The sequence below is a fragment of the Perissodus microlepis genome, chromosome 17 (assembly GCF_051167445.1).
Source record: "Perissodus microlepis isolate ML-2025 ecotype Zambia chromosome 17, ASM5116744v1, whole genome shotgun sequence".
In the NCBI taxonomy this organism is placed as follows: Eukaryota; Metazoa; Chordata; class Actinopteri; order Cichliformes; family Cichlidae; genus Perissodus; species Perissodus microlepis.
The window spans coordinates 22066256-22080072 of NC_140477.1; the positions used below are offsets into that span (position 1 = coordinate 22066256).

Here is a 13817-nt window from a genome sequence, read left to right on the forward strand (position 1 = left end):
AAGTCACTCAGAGAGATTACTGTCTGGTTTATAAATACAGACAGATTGCAGACTCATGAGTGAGTGAGTCTGTGTCAGTGAGACCACTCAAGTGGACTCGACTTAACTCTGGTTACATTCCTGTAGATCAGAAAGGCTGTTGAGCACACATGTAATAATTAAATTTGTACACAGCTTCACCTACATGATTTTCACTGATTTGTCACTGTTCATTGCTGTATTGTCAGAAAAAGATTGCATGTAATTGCTTCGTTGACCTTTATTCAATCACACACTGGTTGCAGACTGACTGTCTTACAGCAGGTTTTAGTGACAGTTTGTTTATCTGATGTCTCATTTTGCAGAAAAAAAACGTAATCTTATTTGATAAAACAGACAGATAGTTTAACTGTGAGGACAAAATCTGCAGCAGAAAAATGTGATTGTTATTGCAAAACTCAGCGTAATCTCTAGAATATTGTATGGTCGGGTGTCTGCAGAACGACTTCTGACCCATGAGGTTCTCTTCAGGTTTAATAGGTGTTAGTCAATGTGAAATAGACTGCTGTGATTGGTCATAAATCTTTTTTAGAAAAGAAAACATGCTCAGTGTTTAGGCAAGTTCAAATAAACATTTAAATAACTTCAAAATAAAAGCTCAACAAATTTTTTTCACTGGTTGTACAGATGGGCTGCTAACAGATGGCTCCACAGAATTAACACGCTAACACTGATGCTTCAAAAAGAACAGATTCACCTGTGAGTGAGTTGACACCTGGGATAACAGTGATGTCATCAGGTTACGATAAATCTGTGGAACAGTCTGCACCGCCCCCTGTGGGAGTAACGTGCAACTACTGGAAAAGGTGCAAGGGCCCAGTGATCTTCAAATCTCACAGGGGTTACAGGAGGAGGTCTGGTGCAACTTTAGGGGTGGGTGGGGCTTTTTCAGCTTTTATTGTGCTTTTATTTTATCGAGGAAATAAAGGTCCTCAAACCTGTGCACGAGCCTCACAGCATGTGGGGTCACCTACTGAGCTTATGACTCTCAGGCATTCGTTTCCACATGTTTGCCATCCTAAATCCTTAAAAAGTTTCATGTGAACATCCGACACTTTAAAACACGTTTGTCCTGTGAGTCAACTGCAGGGTTTGGCCACCAGGTGTTGCTGTTTACACTGAAAGAATGAGTTTAAACTGGCACAAAGTCTGCAGAGAACTCTGCAGTGTGTGTGTGTGTGTGTGTGTGTGTGTGTGTGTGTGTGTGTGTGTTCTGTAGAAGCTGTTAAGCTTTGTTGATCTTTGTGATTACATGTCGTTTTGGCTCCGACGGCTCCGAACATTCGTGGGAGGTTTGGAGAAGCATTAAGTGGAAGATGGAAAGTGTTTGGCTGCTGAGCACGGAGCTTTTAGCACATTCCTGTGCAGCGGCGGCAGAACGTGGTCTGGGTTCAGTCCTGGTCAGCGCACTCCTTTCTCCTGCTGGAGAAAACTTAAAGCCCGTCAATCAAACGGCGAGCCTGAGTCAGCGGGTTGCGGTCCTGTTGCCGATAGCTGAGCCGGCAGCGAAGAAAGGTGCTTCTTTGTTTGGAGCGTGCGCTGTCTTTTCTCTGCAGGCGGACCGCGGGGGAAAGTCCCCGACCTCCCCTCAGAGTGTAGGGGAGATTATTTAAGAGCCAGCTCTGCCTCAGTGAGGGGTAATTACTCTGAGTACTCTCAGGCTGCTGCTCGCTGATGATTTTATGTGGCCATGTTGGATTTATGTAAGGCGACCTGCAGGCCTGCAGTGTGACGGCCTTGAACTGAGTGTCAGAGAATAACTCAGGTGGGCAAGGAGCTGCCAGAAAGTCCTACTCAGACTTTCAGTTTGTGTGAAGTTAACGATGGTGTGATCTTTGAGCTCAGCAGAGGGCCGAAACACTTCGTGCTGCTCTGAAGTTTATGCTCCATCTGAGGCTGAGCTTTAAGTCGTTTTCATTCAGCCTTAAATATTTTTGTCTCCAGGAAAGGTTCCCATTAGTTCCAGGTTCTGGAGAATACTACAGCATACTGGTGCTTCCAGGGAGACGCTGTAAATCCAGTCTCATCGCTCGTCCTGCACAGGAAGTTCTCGTTCTGCTGCTCCACTGCAACCTCAGGAGCCAACTCAGTGTGGAGTGGGTGAGGACCTGCGTGCATCTAAAGGTTGACCTTTGACCTCCTGTGTCCTCATATGGGGGATTGCATTTGAGCTTTTGTATTGACGACGATAAAAGACGATGCTTAGCAGTGTTGGGTAAGTTACTTTAAATTAGTAACTTAGTTACATTACTAGTTACTTCTATCAAAAGTAACTCAGTTACTTCAAGTTACTCGTTACTTTCAGAGTAACTAGTTACTAGGGAAAGTAACTTTGATTTTACTCAGAATTCTCTTGTTAATGTGTTGCTTCCATAACTTTGCCAGTCTTCTAGCTTGCTTATTGCCACAAGTGCACTGTGCCACCTACCAATAGAAAGGAAAAAAATAATGTGCACATTTCCACGAGAGAAATCCCACGCCTGGACCGTCGTTGACCGCCGCATGATTCTAGCCTACATCACAGCGTCATGTGTGCTTTTTACATCCAACACAAAAACTGCAGTTGTGGTGCTTTTGATTGTACTCAGAACTCGGAAATTCTGCCTTCTGAATAGGAAGATGTAGGTAACACCAGACTGCAGATGAGCTGCATACAGGGCTGGACTGGAACAAAAAAAAAATCGTCCCGGGGAATTTGACTAGAGACCGCCCCACCATTATAGGAAAAATCATAAAGGCTTTGAATGAAAACAAACACTGTTGTGACAGTGATGTACACTGTTCTGATGGTATATATGTATCAATCTATCAATTGTTTGTTGTAAGACTCAGATGATTTTTTTTTTTTTAAAGCTAGACATTTTAAATGAGAATAAGAAAGAAAAGTATTTCCTTTTGCCCCCCTTTCCCTTTTAATGCCCTACCTGGGCCCCTGACAAAACTTTGCTAGACCCGCCCCTGCACAGTTACCAGCTGTCAGCTACTTAGAAAAGGATCCTGGTGTTATTTGTCTCTCAGAAACAGTTCATGACTTCCCTTCAACTCATTCATGTCACCTAAAAGGTAAACCTGTTTCTCCATCACCTGTTCAGCTCTGATGATTCAGTAAGGACATCTCCTGGTTTCATCTTCATGTTTCCCTTTCACCAGATAACCAAACCGATATCATGACCAGCAGCTTTTACAGCTGTGGCTCCAGCAAACATCAGCTGATACTAGAAAGTAATATTAAATAAATTCTAACATCAGCTGATCAAACGTGCTGCTGTTGTTTAACGCGACATCCGCTGGTTTCCTCTTTCTGGCGCAAAGTGGTCGATAAATAAACAAGAGAGAAAAGCCGATCAGCTGATCACTGATCAGTTTTTTGATTGAAGTAGAAACAGGAGAGAGAGGGGAGAGAATGAGAGAAGAAGAGGCAGCTGTGCAGCGTAAACACAGAATAAATCCAGCTTTGTGTCTTTTTCATTGTAGCTGAAGTCCGGGACAAAATGTTCCTTTTCACCTCAATACGAAACGCGTAATATTTTCTCTGAATACGAGACGATTCTGTTTTTTACGGGACGGTTGGCAACTCTAATAATTAACCATATGAACAAAATAAAGTTCAACATCAGTAACATAGCACCCACCCAGCTGTATAGAAACTCCGTCATGCTAGCTAGTACGCGGTACGAAAAAGTCAGCACAACGAAAGTAAACTACACCTAAACTTGGTTTATATCTGACTCAGATAGACAGCAGGTCATAACTTCTTACCTGAAGTTCAGTTCACCTGATACTCGGACCAGCGGCCGCTTCGGGTCTCTCCTCTTGCCTCCCTTTTCCTTCATCCACCTGCTGGCCTCCACCACTTGCTAATGTTGTTGAATCTGTGGAAGCTCCGCGATAGCCACCACACGAAGTAACGAATAACGAGCCTATTTAAATCCCAGTAACGAGTAACGCGTTCCTGGTTTTGGCATAATAACTAGTTACCGTGCTCGTTACCACAATAATAACGTAGTTACTGTAACGCGTTACTTAATAACACGTTAGTCCCAACACTGATGCTTAGTCATTATATTCATCCTCAGTTCATTTCAGCTGGGATCAAACATCTAGCTCAGGCTACATCCCCTCCAGAGCGGTGACATCCTACGAGCTGGAGTCAGCAGCTGGGGATCAAACCACCAGGACCTTCATCCTAAACCCACCCAGATGTGATGAGTGTCGCTGTTAGTGTCAGATTGTTTTGAAACCATCACTGAAACAAACAAACTCAACTAAACAAATCTGCACGAGGAACAGACTGACTATAAAAATGAGACAGAAGGAGCAGGACAGGTAATCGTTACCAACACAGGTGAGAACAATCAGTGCATCAGGTAAAAGAACACTGACACTTCTCACATGAATGTCGAGGTTTTTAAGATCATTGCAGGCTCGCTGGGAACCTCATGAGCTCCTGGAGGACTCATAGCACTGGATGAATCCCTCTGATGAGCTGTTCAGTCCCAAACACAAGGACAGCACAGAGGTCAGGACTCAGCACTGCCACCACAGCATAATTACCCTCTCCACCTCCACCTCACTCCTGTCTCCACCTGCAGCCCTGACACTAAGCCTTTATGCCCTGTGGATTTTGTGGTTTGAGGCTTTGCCACTCTGTACCTGCGGAGAGTTTTGGGCTGGCCGGGGAGCCACAAAGCCTCCCGGCCACCTCGAGCTGTCAGCCCAGGCCGCAGAACAGTAAACCTGGCTGAGGCCAAGACCAGACTGTGGTCAGGTCAGAGCCTCAGGATTCCCCTCAGTGTGCAGGAAGCAAACGGCTAACACGAAACTCTGCAACAGCAGCACACATCAGTGATTTAATGCTGAGACGAGCTGCAGGTTCTTTTCTTAATGAATCATTTGGGCTGAAAAACACCAGAAAACAGGAAGAAAGCCCAGAGTGACACGTCTGCTGCCAGTACAGGATAAATAACCTGACTTCATGTCAGGTCACGCTCCGCAGCTTTACTGCTAAGCAGACTGATGATGGTGCACATGGCTAATGGATAATACTGTAACAGACTAATACAACAGTATAACACAGTAACAGGCTGTCTTGACTTCAATTCTTGTGCTCTGTTCATTGTGTGTGTGGTGGGGGCGGGGCTTAAAACAACCTGAAACAGTGAGCAGAGGAGAGGAATCAGAGAGCTTCCTTTCTTCTCAGCTTGTCACTCAAAGCACTTTCTACACTACTCTTTTACCAAATCACACACACATTCCTACATCACTTCCTCTGTGCCCGAGGACGTTGTCCAACATTTATACATGATGGAAGCATCAGGGACAACCTGGGGTCTGCTCAGGGACTTGGGGACCAACCCACTGATATTCCAGTTGGTAGGTGACCAGCTGGATACCTGGACCACAGCCACTCTCAGACTGCTAAAACACATGAACTTAATGACACTGTGATTTCACAGTGTTCTCACTACCCCTTAATAATGTTTTGAGTTTTAATTGCACCATACATTACAAACATTACATTTTAAAACATTAAAAAAAATTATAATTTTAAATTAAAACTCTTATGAAGATTCATTAACCACAGAATTTTCTGGCAATTATTTAATTGTTCAGACTTTAACAGGCCGACTGTATTTTCACTGTGATTATTGGCTGTTGCCATGTTGTCGTTTTCTCTCCCATATTTAATAAAAAGTGCATTCTGGGTAAACTTTCAAGGCTCACATCGCCATTAAAATATTTTAGATTCATGAAAGGTTTGTTTTTCACCTAAATTTGAAAGTAGGATCATTTTTCCAGCCCTGATTTCTTCAGGTTCAGAATCATTTTGTAAAGGTACAAGCCCCTGACTGTTTTCCCTGCGATGAAGCTAAAAATGTCTCTGCTGTCATGCTTTCCATGATAACCCAGTCAGAAAATGTAATTTAATTTTAATTAAATCCCACAAGCCTTTGAGTTTACACAGAATGCATGCTTGGGCGTTATATGAATTATGAGAGACGGGTCAAACATCCACCCAGGCATGTTTCTGCTGCTCTGCGTCACACATGTTTAAACTGGAGCTAATGGTTTCAGTGGAGAGCTAGCTGATGCTAATGCTCGGTGAGTTAAACGTTTGGAAATAAGATCGTTAACAGAGGAAAGTTCTGACATTTGTACTATTTGGCACCTCTGGGCCACCGTAGCTCGGTCCTGAAGCAGGCTGGTATCAGACGTCCCCTCTCTGCCTTTAAACACTTATTTTCTGTGTGAGAGCCATCAGCAGTATTTCAAACATGCAGAGAACAGCCAGCAGCATTTAAGGGCCTCTGAGCTCTTGGCAGCTTGGCGTTCCCAATGAGCTCCTCTGGGAAGCTTTAACTGTGTGCAGTCGGAGCTCGAAGTCCTGAGAATTTAAACCAAACGGCCTTTTAAGCCCAACAATAAAATCCCTGCCATACAGACTAAGCTGCTTTGTGCGGTATTCATTTCTGGAGTTATAACCAGCTTCCTGTCACCAGTGCTGTGCATGGAGCTGCTCACAAATAACGGAAAACACGCCGCCGTCCTCCTGCTATCCACCTCCCTCTGTATAGATAACAATTTTACGTGTTCATGAAGGTGAAGTTTTCCAGCGCTATCTGAGGTCATCTCTGGACATGCCCAGTTTACTCCATTTCTGTAAGTTAGTCCACATTGAGGACGATTACAGCCGAGTCCGAACAACCGAAGTGGACCCACATTCACACTGAGCCACTCTACCAAACACACATTCTCACCCTTCACATTTCTGCAGGTCCCTCCGATTCTCACCAAAGACTGTGAAGAATTTCAAATGAGTAAGTTTCATAGAAATACAGAACCTTTGGAAACAGCATGACGGCACAAAGTATTTAGGAAGTCTCTCCTTTTCATTCCTGTCAGGTTTCAGGGCCTCTCAGCTACGATCCACACTCGATGATCTTGAGTGCGGCCTGATGTCATCAAACTGGAAATTAGATCCAGCACGAAGATCTGGACATGCGGAGCTCTGAATGTTTAGAGGTTGAGGTCGGCTGAGGAGAAGGCGGCCTTCATCAGCACAAAGGTTAAGCTAATCAATAATCAGTTGAGGTGGCAGCTTTGAAATCGCTGCTCAGCTACACTTCATGTCCTGGACAACACTGCCACCGTGTGGACAGGCAGCATAAGAGCAGCAAGTTCACAATTACTCCTGGGGTCAAAGGTCAAAGATCAGGGATTTTTTGGGTCTCATTACCTGAAGCTGCCTGTCAGCCTCAGCAGTTTCATCACTCTTTAAGGCTCGACCAATAGAAACTGTCAGCTGATCGGTGTTTGATCACATTCATCAAAAACTAAAATGTGACCGTCACAAACATCACAGTGACGTCATGTCTGGTGTATTTAGAGAGAAGGTGGATAAAAGTGCTTCAGTTCATCATCTGAGGAAATATCAAATAGGAAGAAGTCCTATTTTCTACATTTGTAAGACACCTTTAAAAGTTTAAAATCAAAATTGGATTCACGGTCCTCTGACACCCAGTCAGACCATCCTTTATTTACAGTAACTTCAGTTTATCTGATGAAAGTTTTAGCTCCAGAATATTAATTTATGTTAAGTTTGAAGCCATGTAAAAAAACAAAAACAAAAAAACATGAGAGGGTGGGTCAAAGTTTAGCTCAGGGGCATCATAAGGCCCGGGCTCCAGAACCAGCCCGCCAGACAGCTTTGGAAAATATTTAGAAATTCATTCCCCCATTCATACCACACTGAATCAATTTATAAAAATAAAAACTTAATTACCCTATAAATATGGGACAGTATGGTCTGTGTACTAACAGGACTTTATTGGTAATTTTGCTGTTCAAACTGCGCTTCATTTTTTATTCTTTAACCCTGTAATCCAATCCAACCATCAAAAAATATTATAATTCAGATGTTTAATAACCTTTATAACAATTGTTTTGCTATATCATGTTGTTTAAGATTTTATTAGATATTTTTTGTATCACAGTTGATACAGTGGGTGTTTTGGGCAACTTTCTGTTAACAAGAATGTGAAATTTAGACCCCCAAAAATGTTTTGTCCATAACATTTTGAAATTATGGCAAGTATTGATCATGTTGATGAGATCTCAGAAACTCATGTAGCAAATATGATACAAATGGCATAATACGGTTAATGTGATGTGAGGACTGAGCGCCGGCAGCTCAGTGTTTGATGTTTGTCTGACAGTAAGATGGAGACAGAGACGAGGCGTCGGCTGTTCGGTCGATTCATTTATTATTTCCCGCACAAAAACAAATTCAGCTGTTTTTAGTAGAAGGTGTTTGGTCTCTTGGTGGTGAAGCGGGGTTTGTGCTGGCGACGCAGGACCCGGTGGGGCAGGGGGAACCTGATCTTGGAGTCCTGCAGGGAAACACAAAAGTCACACGATCAGACGTTAAAGCGCCAAACAAAGCCGCTAACGGTTGTCTGTCGCCGGCTTCATGACCGCCAGGTTTAAAGATGGAGACTCGAAACCTGGAAGAGGAATCTGGCCATTGGTGTGGCGGGTTTTCAAGCTGGAGCTGACAATAGTGGCAGCAGCCCAGAGAGAGTCCCGCCTCCTGATGAGGGAGGGCAGCGAGAGGAAGACTTACGTGGAACTGCTTGATGGCGGGTCTGCGACACTTGTTGGCGGCGATCACCTGCACCTTCATGATCTGGATTGAGTGGGCACGGGCACGATGGCGAGCTCCCATGTCACGATCTGAAAGAGAGGTTAGGAGGCAGAGCTTAACAAACAGGAAGCAGCTGCTCTATGCAGACATCTGTTGATAAAACCTTCCACGCCCTGCAAAATTAAGGGTTTTTAGAGTTTAAATAAAAATTAAACCCTAAAAACGCTCAGACGTCACCTGCTGCTCTTTGTTTCTACTAAGGTTTGATTTTTAGATTCAGATGTGAGCGAAATGCTCGCCTTCCTGCTCGTTAGAGATCATTGATCAGACGCTGGAGGAAACAGCATCAGTGATGGAACAATAATAGTTCAGTAATTTTAGATGTTTAAATTAATCCTGTTAAATAATCCAGATGATGACATTAATTCATCATTAAGCCTAAAACCTCCTTAGAGGCAGGAGTTACGTCCACGCTCAGGTGTTTGACCACCAGCTGTCAGCTCAGACCAAACACACCACAGCGCTGACACACACAGCTGGGTTTAGCAGCTCAAACAAAAACCAGTGAACAGGCGCTTCAGAGCGCTCGTGCGAGCTCAGCTGGACGTTGGAGCCAGGAGGTCCTTAAAACCGTGGAGAAACTGCAGGAGCACGCTCAGATGCCACGAAAGTACAAAACGGAAATGATTCTGCAGATTTACTGTCCGAGGTTTCCATCGGGGCGTCCTTAGCAGAGAAATCCTCACGATGAAGAACAAGTCAGAAAAACTGAATCTGGCTGCACGCTGACCGCCGTTAATTTTACTGGCGAAAACATTTCAAAGTTTTCATCAGCAAACTTTTTTCCTGACAAAAACACAACGATCAATATATCTGCCAGGAAAGCACAAAGCCAGCTCCCCATTTCTCATGAAAACACGACAAAAGGTCAAAATCTGAAATCATCTTTAATATTTTGCTGCTGTGAAAAACATTAACCGTAAACCAAGCAAATCCAAACCTGATTCTCACCGTGATCCCGGTAAATTCGTCTGATTTCTAAAAACAGTTTCTAACAACAGTGGCGCCATTGATGCGGCGCCTCGTTGGCCCGCTGTTAGTACTCACAGCACTGAGTGACGGCTCCAGATGTGGTGAGGTCCCTGTACTCTCTGTACATGTTGTGGGTGCCGCTGCGGGAGTCGTAGCGCAGCCAGATGCCGAAGTTCTTCACCTTCAGAGGCGTCTTCTCGTTGACCTGACCGGAAAACACGACGAGCCATTAGACGATGTCAGAGTCGCTAACAAGGAAAAAAGAAACGAGGGTTAAACAGAGACTCACCAGGCCGCAGTAGACGATCTCTCCGGATGCCTTCTTCATCTTCCTCAGCTGAGAGACAAAGTACCAGAAGCGAGACTTGGCTACGATGTGGTTCGGGGCGAAGATCCTCATCCGGTAGAGAGGGGGGGCGGGGTTCTTAGCCGAGGGCAGCAGACGCCCAATGACCTTATACTCCCTAAGCTGTGGTTAGAAAATGAAGATGCGTCACATGTAGGTAAAATGATCAAAGCAACAACAGCGAGACAACAATAGGACATGTTGATCCCTGAATTCACTTTCAGAGGCACGACAGCAGCAGAGAAAGGCGACAAGGACCAAGTTCCTGTTCGCACGCCAGACAAAATCACGCCACGAACACGGCGTGACCTTTGGGTTTGGGTGCGTACGGAGACATCACAAATGACACACAAGCCAGAAATAACATTGCTCACTTAAACATCACCAAAAACAAACTAATAATAAAATAACAGTTTCATTTTCTTACCGCAAACACTCAAACATGATTAAATTATCATTAAACTGACGGATCTGAGGTGTGTGTAGAGACATTTTGGCTAAAAAAAAAAAAACAAAAACAAAACTTTAAAATGACTTCAGTTTTATTGATATCTTAAAGCTTTTTTTGAACAATTATATTTTAAACTACAAATAACACAATCCTCTAAAAATTTGTGTTTTTCTATTAAAAACAAGAATCCATAACCGTTTCCTTTTATCTTATACTTCCTTGATGTTAGGTTGGGGTTTTTTTTTGCTGTCATCATTAGCCGAAATCTTTCTTAGCATTTCCTATTTCTATCACCACCACAGGTGTGCACACACCTGCCACTGAATTACTGAGTATCTGGAGAAAACCTTAAATTGCGCTCTTTTTTTTTTAAAGAGGTTCTGCAGCCGCTCCATTCAGTGCTTTCTATACGGATTAAAGGCAGTTCATTGAGTCCGTGTTTCAGTTTGTGCTGCCAAGCCTTTGTGTCTGTTTCTGAATACTTTATATCAACTCCAGTTCTGGCCTACAGTGGAGAATAACTGCTGTGAGCTGGAGGAGTTTTTACGGTACTCAATCACTGACGGCACTCGCTTTGAAAAAGCAGCGACTCTACAAAAAAAACTGTTTAAGACTTTTTTTTTTTTTTTTTAAAAAAGAAAGCTCCACAAAGTCCCGATATTTATAAAACAATGATTAAAAACTACAGTTCCTACTAAAAAACCGGCTCACTATGCCTGGTTAAAAAGCACGCCGATAGCTCGGGTTAGAGATGAACTCACATTAGCTGCTAACGTTAGCTTCTACTAACGCAAATCAAGCTGCGCTGAAATTAAATCAGATTAAATATGATCAGTGCTACTGCTGGACCGCTGTCCACACCTCAAACCGAGCTCATTTTCTCAGTGAAGCCGTGAGAGCTCGCACTCTCTCCGGCTGCAGCCCTCAGTTTGAGCCCAGTCCACATGGTGCTGACGCCATGTTGTAGACGCTAACGCACCGGGGTGAAAAGACTCAAATTGCCGCTTTAAGTCACACTTTATGGAAATAGCTCTGCACGAGCCCCTCAAACTAGACGTTATTTTATTAAATGTGCTGTTAGAAGCCGCGTGTGAAGAGTGAAAAAGTGTAAATTTAGGGTTTACGTACTGTGCCGGACGCCTTCATGGTGCCTCTCGCTCACTGCCACAGTAAAAGAGGAAGCAGCAGGGCGGAGCATGCGCACGTCAAATGGAGGGCGGAAGTTCCTCAGAGGTGCCGTCCGAGTGGAGATCCCCCAGAAACCGAAGAAGATAAGTTATTGACCCATAATCTGTCAAACATCTGTCAAACAATCTGTGTCAGCGATGGTATGACTTCATTCTGAGGCTAAAATCTGTTTTTAATGAATATCTGACCGAGAGAGTCAAATACAACTCAGCAGCCCCGAGAGGAGGGTTAAATGGCAGGAAGCTCTGGACTGATTATAATACAAGTGATTTCTTTATTTTAAATATATCCTCTTTATAATCCTGCAGCGTTTTACCAGAATAATCATGAACACTGGACATCAAACACACAGATGTATGTTTACATATATCTGTCTATATCTTAAATAGAAAGATATAGTGCTTATCCCTATATCCTTATAAGAAAGATCAGGCTTCCTGCTGTTTAATGAACAGCAGGACGAGTCTTCAGTCAGCACATCAAAGCACGGAGGAGAAAACAGGCTCGTGGTTCAATCCCCGTTTAGAAATACTGTTTTAAGACCACAAAAATGTTACAAAATAAAGAGTTTGACCAAGATGGTTTTTCCACTGCAAGCAGGTGGAGCTGAAGAAAGAGGGCTCCACACTGATATGATCAATATGAGAGTCGATCGCTCTTGATTATTGATTTATTATGTCACGCTCTGATTGGATGCCTGAGTGTGGGAGAATCAGCTGTCAGCTGTGTCCTGTCATGTGCTGTCTGAGGGAGCACATCTGTTCCACATGCTCCTTCAGATGTTTACCTGCTGTAAAGCTGTGATCTGAACTCTTAAATTCAAATTAAAGTGTGCACTCTTTCTTCCTGTGGCATGATTATTGTCATCACACGGTTACAGGTGTTCACATACTCATGGAATCTTTAACCTTGTATAATTAGAAGAAGAAGAAGAAAAAAAACATGAAGAAGAATGTATTATCTTGGCAAATGTATTCTTTAGTGTCTTTTGACTTCATAAGAAACAGATCTAGTAATCATGGTCTATGTGCTTGCCTATAAAAGTTCATCTTTCCCATACTGAACCCATCTTGTGACTTTCATTAAAGAAAACAAACTAGATGTTAAATCTGTGACCTCAGGAACAACACAAAGGGCCTACTGTGTTTTCTGTCCTGTTATTGTCACCTTTTAGCCTTTTGTATGCCTGATTTAAAATAAACAAAGCGGTCTTGATTCAACATCTCCATGTCAATGAATCTACTGATCTAATGAAGCAAAGGCTGTGTAAGACAGAGAAAATGACAGTTCCAGCTGAACTTTAACTTTTAACCTCAGAATTAAATCCAGCCAAAATTCAGTCTGAAGCTTCTCTGCAGTCTGACAGCTTCACTGAAAAAATACATAAATAAATAAAATTAAAAAATCAAGAAAAGATTGCACAAACAGAGGAATTAAAAATGCTAATGAAATGTTCAAAATTAGAGTTAGGGTTCACTTGTTGGATCACTTGTTTTTCTATTGTGAATCAGTCAACTCCTTTTGAATTGATGCGTGGAGCTGACTACAGCCAAGGGGAATTCAGTTACCACATTTGACGGTAACTGTAGTTAAACTTGGGATGCTTGCTGAGAACCCAATTTAGACTTCGTGATTAGGACTGTCTTGTTACTGGGAAACATTTTTATTCACAAATGCAGACATTTCAAAGCTAAACTATGTATAAACAGATGGCTGAATGATCTTAAACTCTTGAGTAAGTCGCTAAAACATGCAAATGACAAGAAAGCCTGTAAACTTGTTGTACTATTCAATAAGTTCAGTTTATGTTAAAAGGAGGCCTCTCTATTTGAGATGTGGATCATGATTTCCCTTTTTATTCTCACGGTCTATGCCTATACTCTCAGATTTTACATTGCCCTTTTCTTTCTTTCTTTCTTTCTTTCTTTCTTTCTTTCTTTCTTTCTTTCTTTCTTTTGTTATTTCTTTTGCTTTTCTTTTTCTGTTCTTTTTTTTTTTATCTTGTAGTAATGCTCAACCGTAACAACAACCGTTTGTTTTTGATAAAGTTCATTTAAAAAAATAAATAATTAAAAAAATGTGCACGTTTTGCTGACGCAGTGACGGCGGACCCTCTT

The 13817-nt window shown here is 42.8% G+C and overlaps 1 protein-coding gene and 1 non-coding gene across 2 annotated transcripts; both read right to left on the reverse strand.

The window, feature by feature from the left end:
- Positions 1–8286: 8286 nt before the first annotated feature.
- rpl18a (ribosomal protein L18a) lies at positions 8287–11750 on the reverse strand. Its single transcript, XM_084909212.1, has 5 exons — positions 11641–11750; positions 10005–10184; positions 9791–9920; positions 8663–8772; positions 8287–8429 (listed from the first exon to the last, which is right to left on the reverse strand). The coding sequence occupies exons 1-5, from the start codon at positions 11656–11658 to the stop codon at positions 8337–8339; spliced, it is 531 nt and encodes a 176-aa protein (XP_084765338.1). The 5' UTR covers positions 11659–11750; the 3' UTR covers positions 8287–8336.
- On the reverse strand, positions 10258–10389 carry LOC146369598 (small nucleolar RNA SNORA68). Its single transcript, XR_014797480.1, has one exon. It is a non-coding gene; the product is annotated as a small nucleolar RNA SNORA68 (small nucleolar RNA).
- Positions 11751–13817: the final 2067 nt, after the last annotated feature.